Source organism: Aspergillus wentii, assembly GCF_001890725.1.
Source record: "Aspergillus wentii DTO 134E9 unplaced genomic scaffold ASPWEscaffold_1, whole genome shotgun sequence".
Lineage (NCBI taxonomy): Eukaryota > Fungi > Ascomycota > Eurotiomycetes > Eurotiales > Aspergillaceae > Aspergillus > Aspergillus wentii.
Window position 1 is genome coordinate 4,671,466 of NW_024467832.1, and position 19,175 is coordinate 4,690,640.

Consider the following 19,175-nt stretch of genomic DNA (forward strand, 5'->3'; position numbering starts at 1 on the left):
GAAAACTTGCAGGTCGTGACGATCGGCGAAAGAGCCGCCCAGCGCCTAGCTTGGAAGCGGCTAGCGCGCGTGTCTTGCGGAGACGCCACCGCCTTCCAAAAGTGGCAGAATCAGGGGCAGAATATTATCTCCGACGGTTCGTCGCCGATTGTTTCGAAGACATTGGTCCTCTTAATTCGGTGGTTCAGAGCTCAAAATGACAAAAGAGATCTTTTCGCAATGGCACAGACTCCCTGTGAGTCTTAGCGAACTATGTATCAATACGACTCTGCGTTGTGGGCAGTCATTCCGGTAAGTCGATTCTGCCGCTATCCAACACTACACTCGAATCTGACCTCGACGAGATGGTACAATGTACCTGACAGCGATGAATGGAGATGCGTCCTCCATGGTCGCTTACTCTCTTTAAGACAAGATCCCGAATATCTATACTACAGACTCCACCATGCATCCAAACCGTCCGCCATCGACGACACCCTCCTCAACCTGATAAAACACTACTTCAACCTCTCTTCGAACCTAACCGATCTCTACTCGCAATGGTCCGCCAACGACCCCAATTTCAAAAAGAAAGCCTCCCAGTTCACGGGGATTCGTATCCTCCGCCAGGACCCATGGGAAGCGCTCGTCTCCTTCATCTGCAGCAGTAACAATAACATTGCGCGCATCTCGCAAATGGTCGAGAAGCTATGCGTCAACTACGGACAGCACATCGCGACATTCGACGAACGTCCCTACCACGATTTCCCGCCCCCAGAGGCATTGACCGGTGGCGATGTCGAGTCTCGTCTTCGGAGTTTAGGGTTTGGCTACCGCGCCAAATATATCTACCAGACGGCTGTAATGGTAGCCAAGGAACGAGAGGGAGGCTGGCTAAATGGGCTGTGTAACCCCGAGTCACCGGTTTTCGGGGTAGAAGCTGCGCCAGGTGGTGAAATGAAGCCCGAGGGTAGAGAAGGGTACCGGGAGGCTCATGAGAAGCTACTCGAGTTGCAAGGAGTTGGGCCCAAGGTAGCCGATTGCGTATCCTTAATGGGGCTTGGATGGGGAGAATCCGTCCCAGTAGACACGCACGGTAGGTTCTCCGAGTCTCTCTCACATCAACTGCATCAAACTAACATGGCCTAGTCTGGCAAATCGCACAAAGAGACTATAGATTCGGCAAAGGCTCAGGCAAAACCCTCAACAAGGTGACATACGACGCTGTGGGTAATCACTTCCGTAAACTCTGGGGCAAGGAAGCTGGCTGGGCCCATAGTGTGCTGTTTACGGCCGACTTGAGGACCTTCTCGGATAGGTTAGCTGCGTCTAAGAAGGTGGATGTTAAGGTCAAGGAGGAGAAAGACGTGAAGGTTAAAGAGGAGAATGATGAGGATGTGAAGGTTGAGACTAAAGTCACTACTGCAGTAGCTGTGAAAAGATCTGCGAGCGAAGGGGACACGAAAGATGACGTTAAGGATAAGAAAAAGGCAAAGACAAAGGCTGTTATTGAGGCATCGCAGACGACGACAACGAGGAGGATATCAAAGCGACTTCAGAGTCGTTAATCAGATTTGTGCAATATCGCTTCTGTATGACTGTAAATACCCGAATAGATTAAACTTGAACTGTAAATAATATTCAACCTGGACTTCTCACTGCATAAGACCTACAACTCCCAACGAGACAGAAGACTCGCAAACCCATCCATAAACTCCTTCTGAGCTCGAAACCCAACATCACAAAGTCCAGAAAGATAAGAGCGAACATCTCTACTATCCTGTGGACCTAAAACCATCAATCCAACTACAGCAGCAACAGAAGAAACAGCAACAACACCACCAATCTTCGCTAGTTCATTCTTCCTACCCTCCAACGCGCGACTCTCTGCCTTCAATGGCAAACGAACAGAGCTAGACCGAAAGACAAAGTCCCTCGAAAGCGGGAAGAAGATACTCCGCAGCCAGAACTTGAATTGCCAATCTGGGTAGAGCATGGTATTCCGGCCTGTCCGGGCATCGACGTACCAGTTTGAGCAGCCAGACGCCCAGACGAGCTTGCTGGCGGCTGCTTGGATCCAAGTGTTATCGCGCTCTTCGGCTGATGGTGTCACTGCTACGGTGTCTATGGCTTTGGTGAAGGGATTGAGAGATGATAAAAGAGATGGGTAAAGTGAGTCCAGTACGGGTTCTAGGACTCGGAGAGTAAAGTTCATCTGGCATTCTGTGGAGAAGATGACAGACAGATGGCCGGTTGTGATGTTCGGACCCATCATGATGAACAGGTTGGGGAATTCGGACACGCAGGTACCGTAGTATGCCTGTGCTGACCCGGAGGAGAATTGGTCCCACTATAGTCACAGTCAATACCAGTCGAGAAGTAGAGGGTTTAGCTAGTACATACGTGCTCTGTTATACTGACGCCCTTCTCGCCTGTGATCTCGATCGGATATAGAACCTGCTGCGTCTTAAAACCATTCGCCAAAATAATAGCATCAGCGTGGACTTCTCGTCCTGATTCAGTCTTCACGCCAGTCTCTGTGACCTCCGCGACAGGATCGGAATAGACAAGCTCCATGTTCTCCCGGTGCAAGCAGGCCAGGTAGTCCGTATCCATGACCTTGCGCTTACACCCAATCTCGGTCTTTGGGATCAATGCTTCGTGGTATCGCTCCGGGGCCGTGCGTAGCAAATAATCGAGCTGGATCTTCTTCTGCTCTTCACGGATTTTACCTCCATTGGCCAGGTCAAATCCAGCAAAATCTCGCTCCATCAGGTAGTACAAATAGAACCGATACATACGCATGGCAAGAGGCACATAGCGCATCGTCCATTTGAAAGTTGAAGAGTATGTTGGGTTAGGACGTTCAGCGAGCCAATGCGCCTGACGGCTGAATTGTACAACATTCTTCGCCTTTCCGGGGCCATCACTCAACACAGGTACGAACTGAGTCGCACTACAACCGTTTCCTGTAGCCGATGTTAGTCTCAGTAAAGCTAGGTCAATGAGAGACACCCACCTATCACGACGATATCCTTACCGGCCCAATCAAGTGTGTGATCCCACCGAGCAGAATGGAACAGCTTTCCAGTATATCTCTCGGAGCCTTTTATTTCACAATCTCTAGGCACAGAAAGTGCTCCGACTGCTGAGATCAGAACCCTCGATCGCTTCTGGTAGACTCTCCCAGTCTGCTGCTCAAGGATAGTCACGACCCATGTACCGGTAGTTTCCTCGAATGCAGCGCTTTGTACAGTAGAGCTAAACGTGACATGGCGAGGAATACCATGCTCCTCTGCCACAGCTTGACAGTAAGCAGCAATCTCAGACTGAGGCGCAAACTTCTTGCTCCAGTCGGGGTTGAGTGCAAAAGACAATGAATAAAAGTGCGATGCTACCTGCGATACAGTATTAGCACTTCTTCACTTCAATAAACCAGTCGAAACATACATCACATCCACAGCCAGGATACGTATTCACCCACCACGTCCCACCCAAGCCCTCAGCTTTCTCGAAGATCTCGAAGCTCACCCGAGGATACTTTTTTTGGAGCTGGACAGCAAATCCAATCCCGGAGATCCCAGCTCCGATGATCAGCACGTCGATGTCAACAGACATTGTATTATGGCTTAATATTATCCAGGTTGATTTTTGTCGTATAGAGCGACGAAATAGCCATGAGCAATCTCGTGGCCAAATAAATAGGCCAGCCCATCCATCCGCCCGCGTCTGGTATCTGACTTGAGCAGTCCTGTTTCCATTCAGACTGAGCTAAAATATGCCTTATTTGGATAAAAGGCCTGCTCGCCATAGTTTCCCCATGGTTAATCGAGATAAGCGCGATAAGAAAGGCTGAACAGCTCACTGAAGAGCCAAAAAGGAAACCTTTATCGACTTTGAACATCACCAAGAAAAAAAGGAAAACAAGGCACAACTTGGCCATGCAGGGAGACTGTGTCTGCGCGGGGGGAATATTGGGGCTCGGATAACCTTCCCGGGGCGGAAAGATTCGGTTTCCCCAGGTTCTTGGTAGTGGGGATCATGGCTCGAGAATTCAATAATATTGTGGGATGAAGGGTTTGAATTTCTTAGTGATGATGAGTGGATGTAGCTAGGTTTTCGTGATTGGCAAGGTACCGTAGCATCAGGCAAATATGATCGACAGTTCCCAGATTGGCAAGGAAATGTTGAGGGTGGAATTAGAAGGGCTGCATCCTGTTCCCCCTCTCCCTTGGACTGATCATCAGCACCATCACACGTCGATCCCCGACAGTCAATGCGGGCAAGTGGTTCGTTACACATCATGCGATGGTAATCCAGCCAGCAAGAGGCCGGAGAGAAGGAAAGAAAGGAGGAAGCAGTGGATACCGGCAGACTTTCAGTCACAGAGGTGCAACGTCGATGGAGGACAGGCAACTCAGCCGAAGATCGCTGTTCCTCTGCAGATTCTGAATAATGGGGAAATCCCTTAATTGTCGTGTCTAATAAAAAGCAGGGGCTCCGGGCTCGCAGAATTGATCGCTGGAAATTTACTCATGTAAATGCAGGCAGATTATGGATTATTTACACTGGACATGTTAATCCCTTGGATTCGTCCATCGCGAGAAATGAACAAATTCTTTATTTTACATCATAAACGTCATGACCACCCTCGAATGCGCCATCGCTAATGCAAAGAAATAATTAGGGTACTAATTCTCTGGAGGGGTCGGTCAGCCTTGTCGCTCATCTCTGACAGAAAGACAGGATAGCCCACCTAGTATCATTAGTCTATCCCATTCCAGTCAGAGTCGTCGAAATGCATGGCATTGCTATCCCTTCATATGGATAAAGCAATCCAAGGCAATCGAGATTCCCGAGAATGTGAAGAACTACGTTCATGTCCATAGGGCTGAACCTCGCTTAACAAACACCCAGGGCAGCAGGGTCTTCGTCCCATCCCCACTCCCGAAGCAACTGCATGACACGATACTCAGTGGCCCAACCAAGATCAGACTCGATGCCCCGCAGCAGCCGAATAATCATCCGTCGTTCATGGGGCTCAGTGAGACATTGACCACTGACAAACAACGGCTGAAGTGCGTGGATGCGGACCGTGCCATCAGGACGGGACATGGAAATGCCCAAGATCTCACGGCTGTGAAAGCGGATTTCACTCTCAATCGAGCGGTATGAGTTAAGTCGGTTCGTGATTGTACTTCGTCTACTGGTTGACTCGTGGGGTTTATTAATGAGAAGCAGAATACGTGCCATGTGGTAATGCTGCATGGTTGCTGCACACATGGGAATGCTGTGCCATACTTCTGGGAATGATGAGACGTCATCATCCTCTGCAGGTTTATTGGGCAGCCGTGACGGCTCAATCCGAGCCACTGGTCGGAATGTGTCAGGAAGCCCGCTGTGCCAGGCATCAAGTTCGGCCTCAAGACGATACCACCGTTCGAGGAGCACCTGCTGTGAAACACCGAGAGGGCCTGTGTCGATAGAATTACTGTTGTTCAAATGAACATTGTCGCCAGCACTAATGAAATTGACGATCTTTGAGAGAATCCATATGAGCGCATTGGAGATAAGATCCTCCCTCATCACATCGTCCCCTTCCGGGTAACCAGCTGCGTACATGTTGCTAGGACGCACGAAACCAGCATTATCGATTTGAAGGCCGGCTTCTGTCCACAACACCAAGTCATCGGTATTCAGCCTTGTGTGAGTCTCGTTAATAACTAACACGACGTCAGCGGGCGGAGCCAGGAAAAGATGTATCAGAAATGCCAATGTGTACTTACAGGCTGCCAAATAATCCTGTCGAGCAAAGTTCCAAAACGTCGCCTTTCTTGCCTTGGACAGTCCAGACTTCTTGGGTGGCTGGAAACCAGCATCTGCAGGAGACGATCGCTGCTCAACAGGCATCATTCCAACTTGAACAACATCTAAAAGTGACTTGACTCCACTCAAATGGCGGTTCCACGCCGGGCCAGTTGCATCAAGAAATTCATATACAGATAATATGGCCGCCGCAGCGAGCACTTCATCCGAGTGGACTCCATTCGAGAATCGACTATCAGAGAAACGCCTCCGGCGCTTGCGAGGGTTCTCAGCATCCTCACATAACTCAGCGGCCTGCCACTGACCAAATGCCTCCGGTGTACTCAAGGGCGGGGGACCTTCATCCGGCTGCAGCTCCTTCATCAGAAGTTGGATCGCCTTTTCATAATACTTGGCGCCTTCCCAATACCAATCTATCTCATCCGGCCATGTCTCCATAGAAGCGTGCTTGGAGCAGTTTCCACCAACCGATGCTTTAACGCCCTTCACGCGACCCAGTTGTTTCCCGGCATATGCACAAGCAGCATACTTTAGGAGGGGGTTGTTAAGCGCCTTTACGGGGACATACGAAGCAAAATAGGTTCCTAGGTCAAAAAGATCCATCCTGCCATGACTCATCAGCGGCCTTCGTGCACTTGAAGATGAGCTTAAGCTTACCAGAGCCCCGGTGCCTCTGTATAGTGCCTCAGAAGAAAAGCAATTTTATGATCTGTTTCTGCATTTGCATCCGCTCTCAGCTCTGCAATCGTGCTTCGCGACACTCCTGATCTGGATGTGAACGAGGAGCTTCTCCGTTCGAGGGTACGCGGAATACCCGGGTCAAGTGGCGGTGACAGGGAATGTGAAGGGTTAAGAAGAAAGTTGATATTATTGTTGCCGGTCGATGCAATCGACATGGGAGAGGTTGCCGAGGGTAAGGCGCTGCGCGGGGGCATCGGAGATGGACCAGACGATACGGAGGCAGGAATATCGACGTTGCTAAAGGGTGTACTATCTGTCGCCAGCGACTGATGGTCTCCAAGCGAATGGTACGGGAAACGATCATTCGCCGCTGCCGTTGACAAAGCCTCCAACCCATGTGTCTCACCATCAACAGAAGAATTCCGAATATTACTCTCCCATTCCCGGCTCTGCGCGTTCGCAGCAAGAAGAGCAGCTTCCGTTTCACCCAGTGTAGCCTCAAGGTCTTCCGCATAAGGATCCGAATTATCGACAAAGATCACTATTGTATAGACACCCACATGTCAACCAAACCTGTCTGTGCGACCAACCCCGACCCGAACACGACACCAAAAAGAGAGAAATCAAGATAGTATTTTCGTACCGTGCTTCGGAATATCCAACCAAACACTATCCTTGTCGAAGGTATTCTTGTACGAATAAAATCCCCTCAGATTACCACGACCGGGTGATGATTCCTCGAGATCTTTATTCATCGACGCATTTTGTTGATGGCGAAAGACAATGCCTTCGCTTGGGCGGCATTCTCTCCCGCCTTTGCGACACTGCGTACACTCTGGTTTCTGCTCGTCGCCTGCGAAGCTGTGTCAGTATTCGGGTCTTGCGGGAGAACCATAAAATCCCATCTGAATTCTTTGTGATGATACGGTTTTTGGTGGACGGAATTACATTTGAGCTTTCGAGTACGACACGTCAAGCTGTGATGCGGTTGGGCACAAACATGTTAGCGAAAAGCTCTTGCCGGGGAAGAGGAAAGAAATCAAGATCTCAATCTGACTCACCAGCCTGTGCGTGATCGCATACCGGCTGAAAAGAACGGTAGCTAAACAGCCGCATTCGAGAGACGTAATAGGGGATGACGATCCAGGGTTCAGTACTCCGTATGTGATGTAGAAAATTGTGGGGATGCGGAGGGGGGGAAACGTGATGATCTCTGAAAGGGATGAGGAATCCTGACTGACAGATGATAAGAAGAAAAGAAGAATAGAGGCGGCCAAGAAGCCAGAAGACAATACGAAGCGGGGGGCGGAAAACGAGGATCACGAAGCAACGAAACGAACGAACATCAGCAGGTCTAGGCAATATGGATTCGGGGCGCTCATATTGGATGGGGGTCTTTCAGCCTTAGTCATGCGGACTTGCGGGGAAAGCCCCGAGAGAGTTTATTTATGGAGATGTCAGACACGCTCCAGCCTCATCGGTTAATTCCTACGTAATATTTCTGTCTGTCACGGGAGATTGCTAATTCTGAGTTCGTCTATTTTATGTCCACATCCCATTTATACAAGTTATCCAGCAGATTCGATTGGCATTATTGTCATTACCGCGAGCTTGCGCGGGCTATTTACACGCCCAGCTGGTAACATGACATCCCCCCGCACAGACACTGTGGCGGAGAAAACACACTCAGACTACCACTATAGTACAAACCCAACATCAACCAACGAAATGACGTATTCACAAAATGATTGGTCTTCGGCTAGTATTAACCTTGCCAAATAACAGACGGCAGACATGAAAATGATGGCGAAAAAAGAGGTGCTTTTTGAATCAAAAAAGATATCAAAAAACAAAGAGAATCGAAGAGGACGATAAATCCAAGGGGGAAACTGGCAAATCAAACATTAAGAATAAGGGTATAAAATGTCGCTTCCTAAGAACGCCGTTCTCAAGATACCACACAGAACTAGAATGTAAAGTATATGTCGTAGGACTTTTTGTCTTCACTGATCAACAGTTATCGTCGAGTGGGCGCAATCAAGTTCTTACATCAGATTGCGGGTGCACCTGGGTTTGGCTGCTTCAGAGTATTGAATAGGTACTCTGGAGGCAATCGCTGCATGTTCGTAGGCCGGTCAGTTCCATACGCTTGCGGAGAAGGCATGTAGCCCTGGCGACGGCGCTGGATCTTGTTCATGATGACACCGGCAATGACGATGAGGAAAACGCAGGCGAGTGCAAGACAGAAAGAGATCAACACGACGATCCCGTTGGAGTGGTGGTTATCTGATGTGAGACATTAGCCTGTGTTATCACGTGAGGTCATAAATGGGAAACTTACTGCCACCGCGGGTGTAAGGGTTTTGGTTTTCCATGAACAACCGTGACATAGTGCCCGGCTGTCCATTGGATTTCGAGGAGAGCATAAAAGGGGTCAGGTCAATTCCGTCAAACAATGCTGCAGATGCATTGCCAAAATCAGGAATCACAAGCTGGCCAGTGACAATAAGAATTAGATCCTTGTTGAGGTAATCATCGGACTTGTGGTCTGAGGAGATAGGGATAACCTCCAGGCCCTGAATGATCGTTCCATCGTCGAAAAGATCTCCGGCTGGCACAAATTTAGATCCATCGTAGCTAGTGATGAAGCTCGAGCCATTGGTAGATTGTCCAGCGAGCCAGAAAGTCGAAACGTCCGTACTGGCGGGTGTAAAGGCAGTGACTGTGCCTGGGATCTCCGTGGCAGATGCCCCCTTGAAGGAGGTCCACATCTGCTCCTTGACGTTGTAGGTTGCAATCTTTGTCTTTTCATCATTCACTTTGAGGTCACCAATAGCCATCAAGTTTTGGCTGTTAGTCCATTTAAGCGAAAGAACAGTGCCTTCGAGATCCACTCCAGGTCGGCTCCATTGGCCGGCAGACGGGTCGTAGTAGCAAACACTGGGGCATGGAAGGTTCCCGGCAGATTTGAAGCTACCTCCGAAGTAAATCTCCTCAGAGCTCGGGCGACTAGCGATAGAGTTGACAGTTACATTGCCTCCGTTAAGAGCGGGGGGCTGCTCCTTAACGAGCTCACTGTTGCTCAAATCGTATGCGACAAATCCCGCCAGCTGATTGCCATTTACAGTACCAGTGACATTGCCACCAGCCCAGAGGGTGTTGTTAGAGACGAGTAAGGACATGAATGTGGAGTTGCTATCAACACCCGCGCCCAGTCCGCTGATCATGTTGTGGTTGCCGTCAATTAGAGCAAGATTCTCCACGGTAGACCCGTTGTTGGTAGTGATGTTGAACTGGCCTCCAAGGATCGTGAGGTTACGCTTCGAGCTGGTATCATACACGCCAGTGAGGACTCCGCCACCAGAGCTGTTAATTTTCGTGTTGCTCAGCAAAGGCAGGAGATCCAGTTCGACATCATCAACTAGCGATACAGCTCCATCGGCGGCGAGACCGTTAGAAACAAAGTTTCCGGCAATGATAGTTGTGTTTTCAGCTGTGGCGTAGGTCGACAATTGTCCAACAAACTCCGACTGAGTAACATTGAGGTTCTGGAGCCAGTTCTTCCGGGAGGGAACCCAAATGGCAAACCCTGGCGCATGCACTGCCGGGGTGTCGTCAAAGGCAAGCAACTCGTCAAAGCGACCACTCACGGCAACGGTTGTCTCGTTGATTTCGGTAGAAACGTTGAGGGGGAATTCAAGAACAGAGCTAACGGGGCCATTGACTCCTCCTCCAAGTGCCACCCAAGCTTTAGAATCAAAGGAATAGGCTGCGACGTTTTGCAAATTGCTGTTTCCACCATCAGACGAATCCGTGAAGTTGCCTCCGACATAAAGGAGATCATCGAGTACCGCCATCGAAGCGACCTGGGCGTTCAAGCCTCCTTCGGGCATCGCGGTAGCATTACCATCATCAAAGTACATGATGTTGCTGATACCCGATTTAGAGAAATTGCCTCCAGCGTAGATCACTTTGTCATGTATTGCCAAGGCCGTGATCGACGCTCCGTGGTCAAGCTCAAGTCCCGCCTCATTGATAACCGACTCGGTGAAATTGGTGTTGGTGGTCTTGGAAGTTGGGTCAAAATCGTAGAGGCCATTCAAGTCTCCGTCTCCGCTGGTTCCCTTCGATGCCTTAATCAACTGGAATTTGACCCGCGAGGCCACCACGGTGATGTCACCTTGGCCAGGTTTAGGAGTCAAGGTCACGCTAGGACGGAAAGAACTGCTGCTAGCATCGACATGACCGGTATAGATGGTATCGTACTTTTCATAGTCGTTGGTCTGGTAGAGGTCGGTGGAGACGGGATCGTCGTCGGTACTGACAGTGGCTGTCACGTTAACAATACCACGCGCATCGCAGGTTCCATCTTCTGTGCAACCAGGGGTGTAAAGAAGAACACTGTAGTTTCCCGACTGCTGGACATCCGGCTCGAAGACAATAGATGTGCTGGTCGCATCGGATCCTGTAGCTTTGGCGGTCAAATAGTTGGACTGTCCAGATCCAGTAACACTCCACGAGCCAGACTGTTTAGCCTCAGAGGGGTACTTGGATTCTGCGCATGTCGGCTCATTAAAGTCGTTGATAGCATAGGCGTAGATGTCTTGAATCAATCAGCATGGGGAAGAGACTATAGCATTTCTTAATCTGGATACTTACCATCTGTGAAGACTTCAATACCATTTAGACCAGCGCCTTGTCCGTACCAATCAAGAACCTCCAATTGGAAACCCTTCATGCCAACATTGTTCACAAAACGGAATTCGCGGTACTCTTCATCGGAGTTGTCGGAGAGCGGGCATGAAGCGTCGCAGGAGACATTCTTGTTGTCGGAATCGGTGTAGGTAAGGTTCATGATGCCATTGTCCGGCAAAGCTCTGAACAGGAAAGACTTTGTGCCTCTTCCTTCGAAATGGGTGTTGTAGAGACGAATCCTCGATGGGTTATAGGTGAAGTTCATGTCCGCGCGCCAGAATCCGGGGGAATAGTCGTCGAGCAACCACGTCTTTCCTTCGCCGTCCTCGCCACCGGTTTGACAGATGATATTCTTAGGGCTACTGTATCCATCTTTCGAAGAGAGCGCGTCGGAGGTAATCGTTGCATTCGAGAGGTTGATCACTTGTCCGGTCTTCTTGGTTGATGTCGAGTTTCCGATGCCATCAAAAGAGCCGCCAAAAACGATGTGACCGTCGTCGTCCTTCAAAATCGACGTAACCGGTCCATTGAGTCCATCAAAAGGCAAACGCGACCAGCCCTTACCATCGACCCAAGCGACAGCGTTCGTTGTGTTCTTGTAGTTGAAATCTCCGCCAACATAAACACTGTTTGTATCCTGGTCGCATAGCAAAGCTGAAACGGATCCGTTGATTCCAGGCAAGGCAGTGACTTCGTTCGAGTTCAGATTAAACATAGCCACGCCCTCAGCCTTGACCCCACCCAAATTGGTGAAATTTCCGCCCACAAAGATACCAGAATACTTTCCATCCTTGTTGGTAAAAGGGCACATGGCGAGAATTTCTGCGTCTGCATTCGAGAGCGACGTAAGCACGCCATTTGGGAGAGGTGTCAAAATCGATTGAGATCCATTGTGGTTCAGTGTCGTTTCCGACTGGTTGGTGTAAGAATAAATCGAAACCGCATCAAAATTTCCGGTAAAAGCGACTCGTCCTAACGAAGAAAGATCAAGGTCGGGTTTCGAAACGGAAGTAAACGACAATTCCTGGGCTGCAGACGGTTGAAAAATCGACGTGAGAATAACCGTCGCAGGCCCTAACAGTGAGGGGAGCCTCATTGTTCAGGAGCCCGACGACGGGACAAAAAAAATGATATGGGAGAGAGAAAAAAAGCCTAGAGATGCCCTGGCCCAAATAAAATCATCAAACGACTGTTTAGAGGGAAAAAATAATGTTGTTGGATAAGAGGGGGCCCAAAAGTCGCAGCGAACGCGCTGGGACTTTGAAAAGGAGAGGCCTTTAAGGAACGTGGCAGGGGAAACCCAAGCAGAAAATGAAAAAGAATGAAAGAGACTCCACGTTCCACGACTGGAGTCTAAAAATGCATAAGCAGAAATGAAAGAAAGGAATGGAAAAGCAAAAAACGATAGACAGAATTAACGAATGACTGTAAGAAGTTGAATGGGCCGAAAGAGTGACATGGCAGGGGCTCCAGTGGTGTTTGTCCAGGTCGGAGGGCTTCTCCCTCTCAGTGTTGGTTGAAGTCGTTCGAGTCTGGCTGTTACGGTATGTATGTAATATGGTGGTAAAGTTGGGATGGACCGCACTAAGCGAACCGTCTGAGGGGACCGGAGGGGGGGAAATACGCTGTTCCGGTATGAGACCCGCTGCAGGCTCGCCAACCACTGGGCACGAGACGGAATGGAGGGGATGGCGTTCCGTGGTTGATGCTGGCCATCGCCCGCAGTGGTATTTATGGACCCCCCTTCCTTCAGGATGGCTCTACTAATGGGAATAAGATCATGATTATTTATTATGGGACGGCTGGTGACTTGGTGATGTACAGCACAGGAGGCAAGGATAGATTGTGGTTTTTTTGGGTTACACTGCGTTGGGGGGATCAATAGGAGGAGCTCATTATTGTGTTTTGCTGCTGCATGCTTAACCTTATCAACTGCTATGCTATTTTCGGCAGCGCAATTATTTGAATTTCGGCTATTACATCACAGCGGTATTCCACGTGACAATACCGATGACACCAGGTATTCTTCGAGAACAACCAGATAAAAAAAGACGATCATCGATGATCAATGATATAACAATAATGTGGCCTGCTGCTAGGGATGGCCATTCTCGAATATTGACTTGTGTTGGTGTTGTGGACTCTCCCTCTGCAGCACTGTGGCTTTGCAGGATATATTTGCTCTTGCCACCACCAGTTGAAACACTAACCTATATAGCTTCCACATATGCTATGTACAGCATAGTATTAGTATGTCTTGGATTAAGTCTGGCCATCTGGATGTATCAGTTTCGAGTTTGGTATTTCACAACTCATATTTCATACATCCATATCCATGTGGATCATTCATAGACTACTGTCACTACTATTGACGCGTAGGCTTCGTAAGTTCCATCTTGACAGGAATAGAACAGCATAGGTATTAAACTAGCGCAATGGAGTCGCTGATACTTGCAGGCAGATACAATCCAGCAACCTTGAGCATTCCATCCGTATCTTCCGGTATAAGACAGTGGTATTATGTTATGGGTCTTTTATGGAGTAGTCTCAGATGGATCCAGGATTGATCGTATTTAAATGATCGTACCCAAAATTATGGAAGTTCGGAAAGATCTCCAGGCTTAATTCTAGTGCTAGATATTTTATTGCAGGATAAGCAATGGATCTACTCTGTACTACCTCTTGGTAACACTAGATAGGCGCATTTACATGGTGGGGGTTAGCCTCTCGGCCTCAAGGCGCACCATCATCAAGGAGCTGCGCCACATATTCTGATACTCATTATTTGCAAAAGCCTTGCAGTTTGAGTGAATTATGTAGCATGTAGTATTGTTTCATGGTCATATCTGATAGGAAGTTTGTTCTTTCAAACGTCGCAGACTAGATCAGTGCGGTTGATTAGCACTTCTACATAGGTATGTCTTGCGTCTGGTTCACCGACCCCAAATTTTAAGATCTTGGTCATTCGATCTTATAATTATGCAGTCTTATTTAATATATTCTCTAGAAATATCCTAGATACAGTCATAAGATTTCTCAGCAATTGTGGCTTATTGCTTGTTGATTTTAAGCATCCTCCAGCCCCCATCTAGTTCTTACTTTATATTCTATATTCTTACATAACATCAAGCCAACTGATAATGTTTGAATTTATTTTCTTGTAGATTCAATCTATCTCATAGGAAACAGATTCACTGGTTATACTTTATCTATGGATGGATAGTATCTAGTTTCTTCATATGGCTGTCCTAGTGCCTGTGAACATAAATATATAGTAGCTTCCTTGGTCTTCATACCTTCACTGTTATACCAAAGCATAAAAACATGCCCAGATACCAGGGAAGCCAATAATCATTACTTTGGATCTTATCCTCGAATATAGAAAAAGTCAGGTGCGAGTCAGTTTTATACAAGCTTGGGCTATGGATAGGGGCAGCCAACACCGTCTTTAGAAAATTTTGGGCTACACATACTCCATACCTTTGGCAACATTGACATCTGAAAATGGAAATTTCCAGCGACTGGCAAGAAAGAAAAAAAAGAAAGGAAGAAAACTCCGTCATATTGCATTCCATCTCATTCACCGTTTCTGGTGTCTGTCGGTTAAGCTTAACTTTAAGGGACGTTGAGGATGGATTTACCCGTGGGAGTTGTATAGTGCGTGGGTCACCTTCCATTAAAGTTATCTTTACGCGATTCAACGGCTGGTATAAAATTGACGAAAATTTGGATGTTTGGGATTTTCAAATTGATTCATTTGCGATATATCTGGGAGAACAAATTGTCTTGCTAGAGTGCTTGATTTTATTTTTATTTTATTTTAATTTGATATCCCACGCGACATCCAGTTAACGAATCTCTATCACCATGGCTCGACGCTTGGCTACATTTCAGAAATTCCTCTCTATGCAGAACAGAATGGCTGTCGTTACGGCTGGCTTCGCTGGAGGTGGTATATAGTGATCCCCCCTCGACTATTCTTGAAAATAACAGAACTGATCATATACAAAGCCCAAACCCGGGACAGATGCAGGTCCTCAAGCATTGATATCAGCCGGTATCCTCGACGAGCTCCGGTCTGGTTCTCATTATGAAGTCGATCTCGACGATGCCCCTTCTATCTACCTAGTCTTAAGTCCCGAGTCAGACCCTGACTATAAGGGCATGAAGAAGCCTCGTACCGTGAGCAGTGTTACAAAGGACATTAGCCGGCGAGTCCATGGCCATGCGAATCAAGGGAAGTTTGTTCTGACCCTTGGTGGTGACCACTCCATTGCAACTGGCAGCGTGTCCGGTACAGCCAAGGCAATTCGAGAAAGACTGGGAGGCCGTGAGATGGCTGTTGTTTGGGTTGATGCGCATGCGGACATCAACACCCCTGAGCCGAGTGATAGTGGTAACATCCAAGGTATGCCGGTGGCATTTCTCACTGGACTAATAAATTCAAACGATGCGGATATATTTGGGTGGCTCCAGAAGGAGAATCTGGTCAATGTTGGGAAGTTTTTGTACATTGGTCTTCGTGATGTTGATGATGGCGAGGAAAGGACCATTGAACGCTGTGGTATCAAGGCGTATACCATGCAGAATGTGAAGAGGTGAATCTCCAGGAAAATTCCGATAAAACCTTACATATGCTTACGGTTCCAGACGTGGAATTCAAAACATCATGGACGAAACTTTGGCATATATCAGGGATGAAACCCCAACCCATTTGTCATTCGATATAGATTCCCTGGATCCAGCCTGGGCACCAAGTACCGGTCACCCAGTCAGTGAGGGATTGTCACTTGCGGATGGGGAGTTGATTGCTCGACAGCTACACGAGACTGGTAACCTTGTTGCGATGGATTTGGTGGAAGTGAATCCATTAATAGTCCGCCCTGGGCTTGCCCAAACGGTGAGGTCTGGATGCTCTGTGATTAAAAATGCACTAGGAGTGGCGTCACCTCAATCATCATGAAATCACCTCTTAATACGGACTTTCCATGATGGAATGATCCTAAGATACTTGTGTTTGGACATATTTGAAGTTGAGAAGTATCCATGAGAAAGGCTCGATCGAAACATATTATCAATTGATAACTTCTTTGATTTTTTGATAAAGTTGCTTATTAAAGAACACTTCAGGGCAGCTAAAGCTGGTAGACATTCTTGTCACTTGTGAGGGTTGGTAGACAGAACGTATTCGTAGACTGAGATGAGTGAATGGTACCTGAATGCCTGAGGCATAAGCCAAGACACTAAACCCGATTCTGCAAGAAGTGGCGGTTGCCCGGAGGTCTTCCTCACCGCGCCGCAGGCCGACAGCCGCGCGCAACGCGAACTCCAGAAAAAGGTTGTTCTAGAGCTTTACTGATAGCTCTGTCATCTACCTCTCACATAGCAGCGACAGTGTTCCTCATATTCTCTCCTCTCGTCGGGTTATCCCAAACTTTCATCTGATTAGTTGACAGCCCGTTCCTCCCAACAGATTTCGTCTCAAAGCTCCTCCAACATGTGAGCGTCCCCCTGGTATTTGCATTTTCCGTTCCACTAATACTTTTGCCAGGGAGAGCTTCGATAACGTGTACCTCGATCTCGCGAAGAACCCCGGAAAATGCAAGCTTGCTGAAAGTGGTCTGGGATGGCGACCTTCTGGCGGAGGCGATACTTTTACCCTGGACAGTAACAACATCGGCGCAGCCCAATGGAGTCGAGCAGCTAAGGGGTTCGAATTGAAAATTTTGTCGCGGTCTTCTGGTGTTGTTCAGCTCGACGGATTCGACCAAGAGGTAGGCTCTCCGGTGGTGTTTCAGAAAATTGCGAAAGAAAAATGGCCTCTGACCTGGACTTGTTGGTTTTTTTTTCTAGGACTTTGAGCGATTGAGCAAGGCTTTCAAGATCTGGTATGGCATCAACATCGAAACCCGCGAACATGCGCTTCGAGGATGGAACTGGGGTAAGGCAGAATTCACCAAAGCGGAACTTTCTTTCAACGTCCAGAATCGACCTGCGTTTGAAATCCCTTATTCGGAAATCACCAACACCAACCTTGCGGGAAAGAACGAAGTCGCAGTTGAATTTGGCCTTGGTGCCGATGGAACCACTGCTAGCGGTCAGCCCGCTGGCAGCACGAAGAACCGTGGTAGAAAAGCCGCGGCGTGCGCAGACGAGCTAGTTGAAATGCGGTTCTACATCCCAGGAACGGCAGTCAAGAAGGAGAAGGCTCCCAAGGAGGAGGGCGAAGAAGACGAGGAAGAAAAAGAAGAAGATGGAGAGGAAGAGGAAGAAGTGGAAGAGCAGAATGCTGCCAACCTATTTTACGAGACCCTCATGGATAAGGCCGAGATTGGCGATGTTGCCGGCGATACTTTTGCTACTTTCTTGGACATTCTGCATCTCACTCCCAGGTACGTATCGCCCAACGACCATTTCCGTGGCAAAGCATTAATGGGTAATCCAGAGGTCGTTTCGATATCGATATGTACGAGTCGTCCTTCCGGTTACGTGGAAAGACATACGACTACAAGATTCAATATTCCTCTATCAAGAAATTCTTCTTGCTGCCCAAGAACGACGATACACACACTCTCATTGTTTTGGGACTCGACCCACCTCTGCGACAGGGTCAGACCAGATACCCTTTCCTTGTCATGCAGTTGAAGTTGGATGAAGAGATCAGCCTAGAGCTCAACATGACAGAGTGAGTTCTATCCATATAAACATTGTGATGATGGTATGCTGACAACATTAGTGATCTACTGGAGTCTCAGTACAAGGACAAGTTGCAGTCTCGTTATGAAGAGCCGGTTCACCAGGTCGTTACAAAGATTTTCCGTGGCTTGTCTGGCAAGAAGGTTATCATGCCATCGAAAGACTTTGTCAGTCACCATGGCCACAGCGGAGTCAAATGCTCAATCAAGGCCAACGAGGGTCTCTTGTACTTCTTGGATAAGAGCCTTATTTTCGTTCCTAAGCCCGCCACCTACATTCAGCTTGAAAACGTCGCCATCATTACCATGTCGCGTGTCGGCGGTGCAGTCTCTGCCAGCAGAACCTTTGATATTACCGTCAGCCTGAAGGCAGGCATGGGAGAGCACCAGTTCAGCAACATCAACCGGTAGGTTATCTGGATTCATCAATTCAGTCGCTGTGATTTACTGACACCATCGCAGTGAGGAGCAACAACCTCTCGAAGAATACTTCAAGGCCAAGAACATTCGTTTCAAGAACGAGATGACAGAAGATGTATGTTCAATGCAAAATGGCGTTGACGTGACCCACAAGCTGACAATGTTCTTCCCAGCACTCATCATCCTTGATCGCCGCTGCCCTTGAGAACGAGCAAATGGGCTCTAGCGATGACGAGGGCGTACGACCTGACCGTGGCTCCGCAGATGAAGACGAGGAATCCATTGATGAAGACTTCCAGACGGAGACGGACTCGGATGTGGCCGAAGAATTTGACTCTGACCACGAAAGCAGCGGTGGAAGTGACGCCGAGATGAACGATGCTTCTGATGGCGGCGGCGACGATGATGACGACGATGCGATGTCCGAGGCCGAGGACTCGCGACCGAAGAAGAAGTCCAAGGTTGGAAAATAAAAGACTACGGTTCTTTTTGGACGACACTGAGCGTGAGTCGACATAATGACTGCTGTATAATGAATAGGAACCATTGATTCTGTGCTATAATATGGAGAAAGTTAAAAACCACAAAGTGCTTTAAATGTTTAGTTTTGACTCCGTTAGCTGGTTCTCTTCGCGTACATCAAGCAGGCAATGGGTGTCGGTCACTGAGAGTTTCGGATATATCATATCAATAACCTCGCTGACAGGTATATCTGCAGCCACGACAAGTTAACTCTGCGACTACTGTATCCCTCGAAGGCTATTGAAGGACTAGGTAACCCCATTTGCATTTGCATATTGGCGTAATGTATTGTAGATCTGAGCAGGGAAAAAACAAGAAAAAATAAAAATAAACAGGTAAAACAAGGGAAGGAAAGGG

The 19,175-nt window shown here is 48.2% G+C and overlaps 6 protein-coding genes across 6 annotated transcripts; 3 read left to right on the forward strand and 3 right to left on the reverse strand.

Annotated features, from left to right (window-relative positions):
- Positions 1-170: 170 nt before the first annotated feature.
- Positions 171-1,956, forward strand: ASPWEDRAFT_147749 (8-oxoguanine glycosylase OGG1). Its single transcript, XM_040829533.1, has 3 exons — positions 171-291; positions 345-1,075; positions 1,129-1,956. The coding sequence occupies exons 1-3, from the start codon at positions 197-199 to the stop codon at positions 1,545-1,547; spliced, it is 1,245 nt and encodes a 414-aa protein (XP_040695468.1). The 5' UTR covers positions 171-196; the 3' UTR covers positions 1,548-1,956.
- On the reverse strand, positions 1,649-3,597 carry ASPWEDRAFT_167797 (flavin-containing monooxygenase; the record flags this gene model as incomplete). The annotated part of the gene is made up of 4 exons (XM_040830200.1): positions 1,649-2,329; positions 2,383-2,948; positions 2,999-3,377; positions 3,430-3,597. 4 exons carry the CDS (start codon positions 3,595-3,597, stop codon positions 1,649-1,651), a joined length of 1,794 nt encoding a protein of 597 aa, XP_040695469.1.
- A 1,284-nt stretch (positions 3,598-4,881) lies between these two features.
- ASPWEDRAFT_48290 (uncharacterized protein) lies at positions 4,882-7,567 on the reverse strand (the record flags this gene model as incomplete). The annotated part of the gene is made up of 6 exons (XM_040837087.1): positions 4,882-5,702; positions 5,766-6,409; positions 6,463-7,027; positions 7,130-7,339; positions 7,435-7,463; positions 7,548-7,567. 6 exons carry the CDS (start codon positions 7,565-7,567, stop codon positions 4,882-4,884), a joined length of 2,289 nt encoding a protein of 762 aa, XP_040695470.1.
- Positions 7,568-8,536: 969 nt separating this feature from the next.
- Positions 8,537-12,277, reverse strand: ASPWEDRAFT_23855 (putative cellular morphogenesis protein (Rax2); the record flags this gene model as incomplete). The annotated part of the gene is made up of 3 exons (XM_040832537.1): positions 8,537-8,772; positions 8,828-11,089; positions 11,146-12,277. 3 exons carry the CDS (start codon positions 12,275-12,277, stop codon positions 8,537-8,539), a joined length of 3,630 nt encoding a protein of 1,209 aa, XP_040695471.1.
- Positions 12,278-15,015: 2,738 nt separating this feature from the next.
- ASPWEDRAFT_56809 (arginase) lies at positions 15,016-16,144 on the forward strand (the record flags this gene model as incomplete). The annotated part of the gene is made up of 3 exons (XM_040838309.1): positions 15,016-15,133; positions 15,209-15,779; positions 15,832-16,144. Exons 1-3 carry the CDS (start codon positions 15,049-15,051, stop codon positions 16,142-16,144), a joined length of 969 nt encoding a protein of 322 aa, XP_040695472.1. The 5' UTR covers positions 15,016-15,048.
- Positions 16,145-16,482: 338 nt separating this feature from the next.
- ASPWEDRAFT_286834 (FACT complex subunit POB3) lies at positions 16,483-18,912 on the forward strand. The gene is made up of 7 exons (XM_040833170.1): positions 16,483-16,680; positions 16,733-16,955; positions 17,035-17,573; positions 17,627-17,866; positions 17,918-18,283; positions 18,339-18,411; positions 18,470-18,912. Coding segments are annotated over exons 1-7 (1,743 nt in total). The 5' UTR covers positions 16,483-16,678; the 3' UTR covers positions 18,770-18,912.
- The last annotated feature ends 263 nt before the right edge of the window (positions 18,913-19,175 follow it).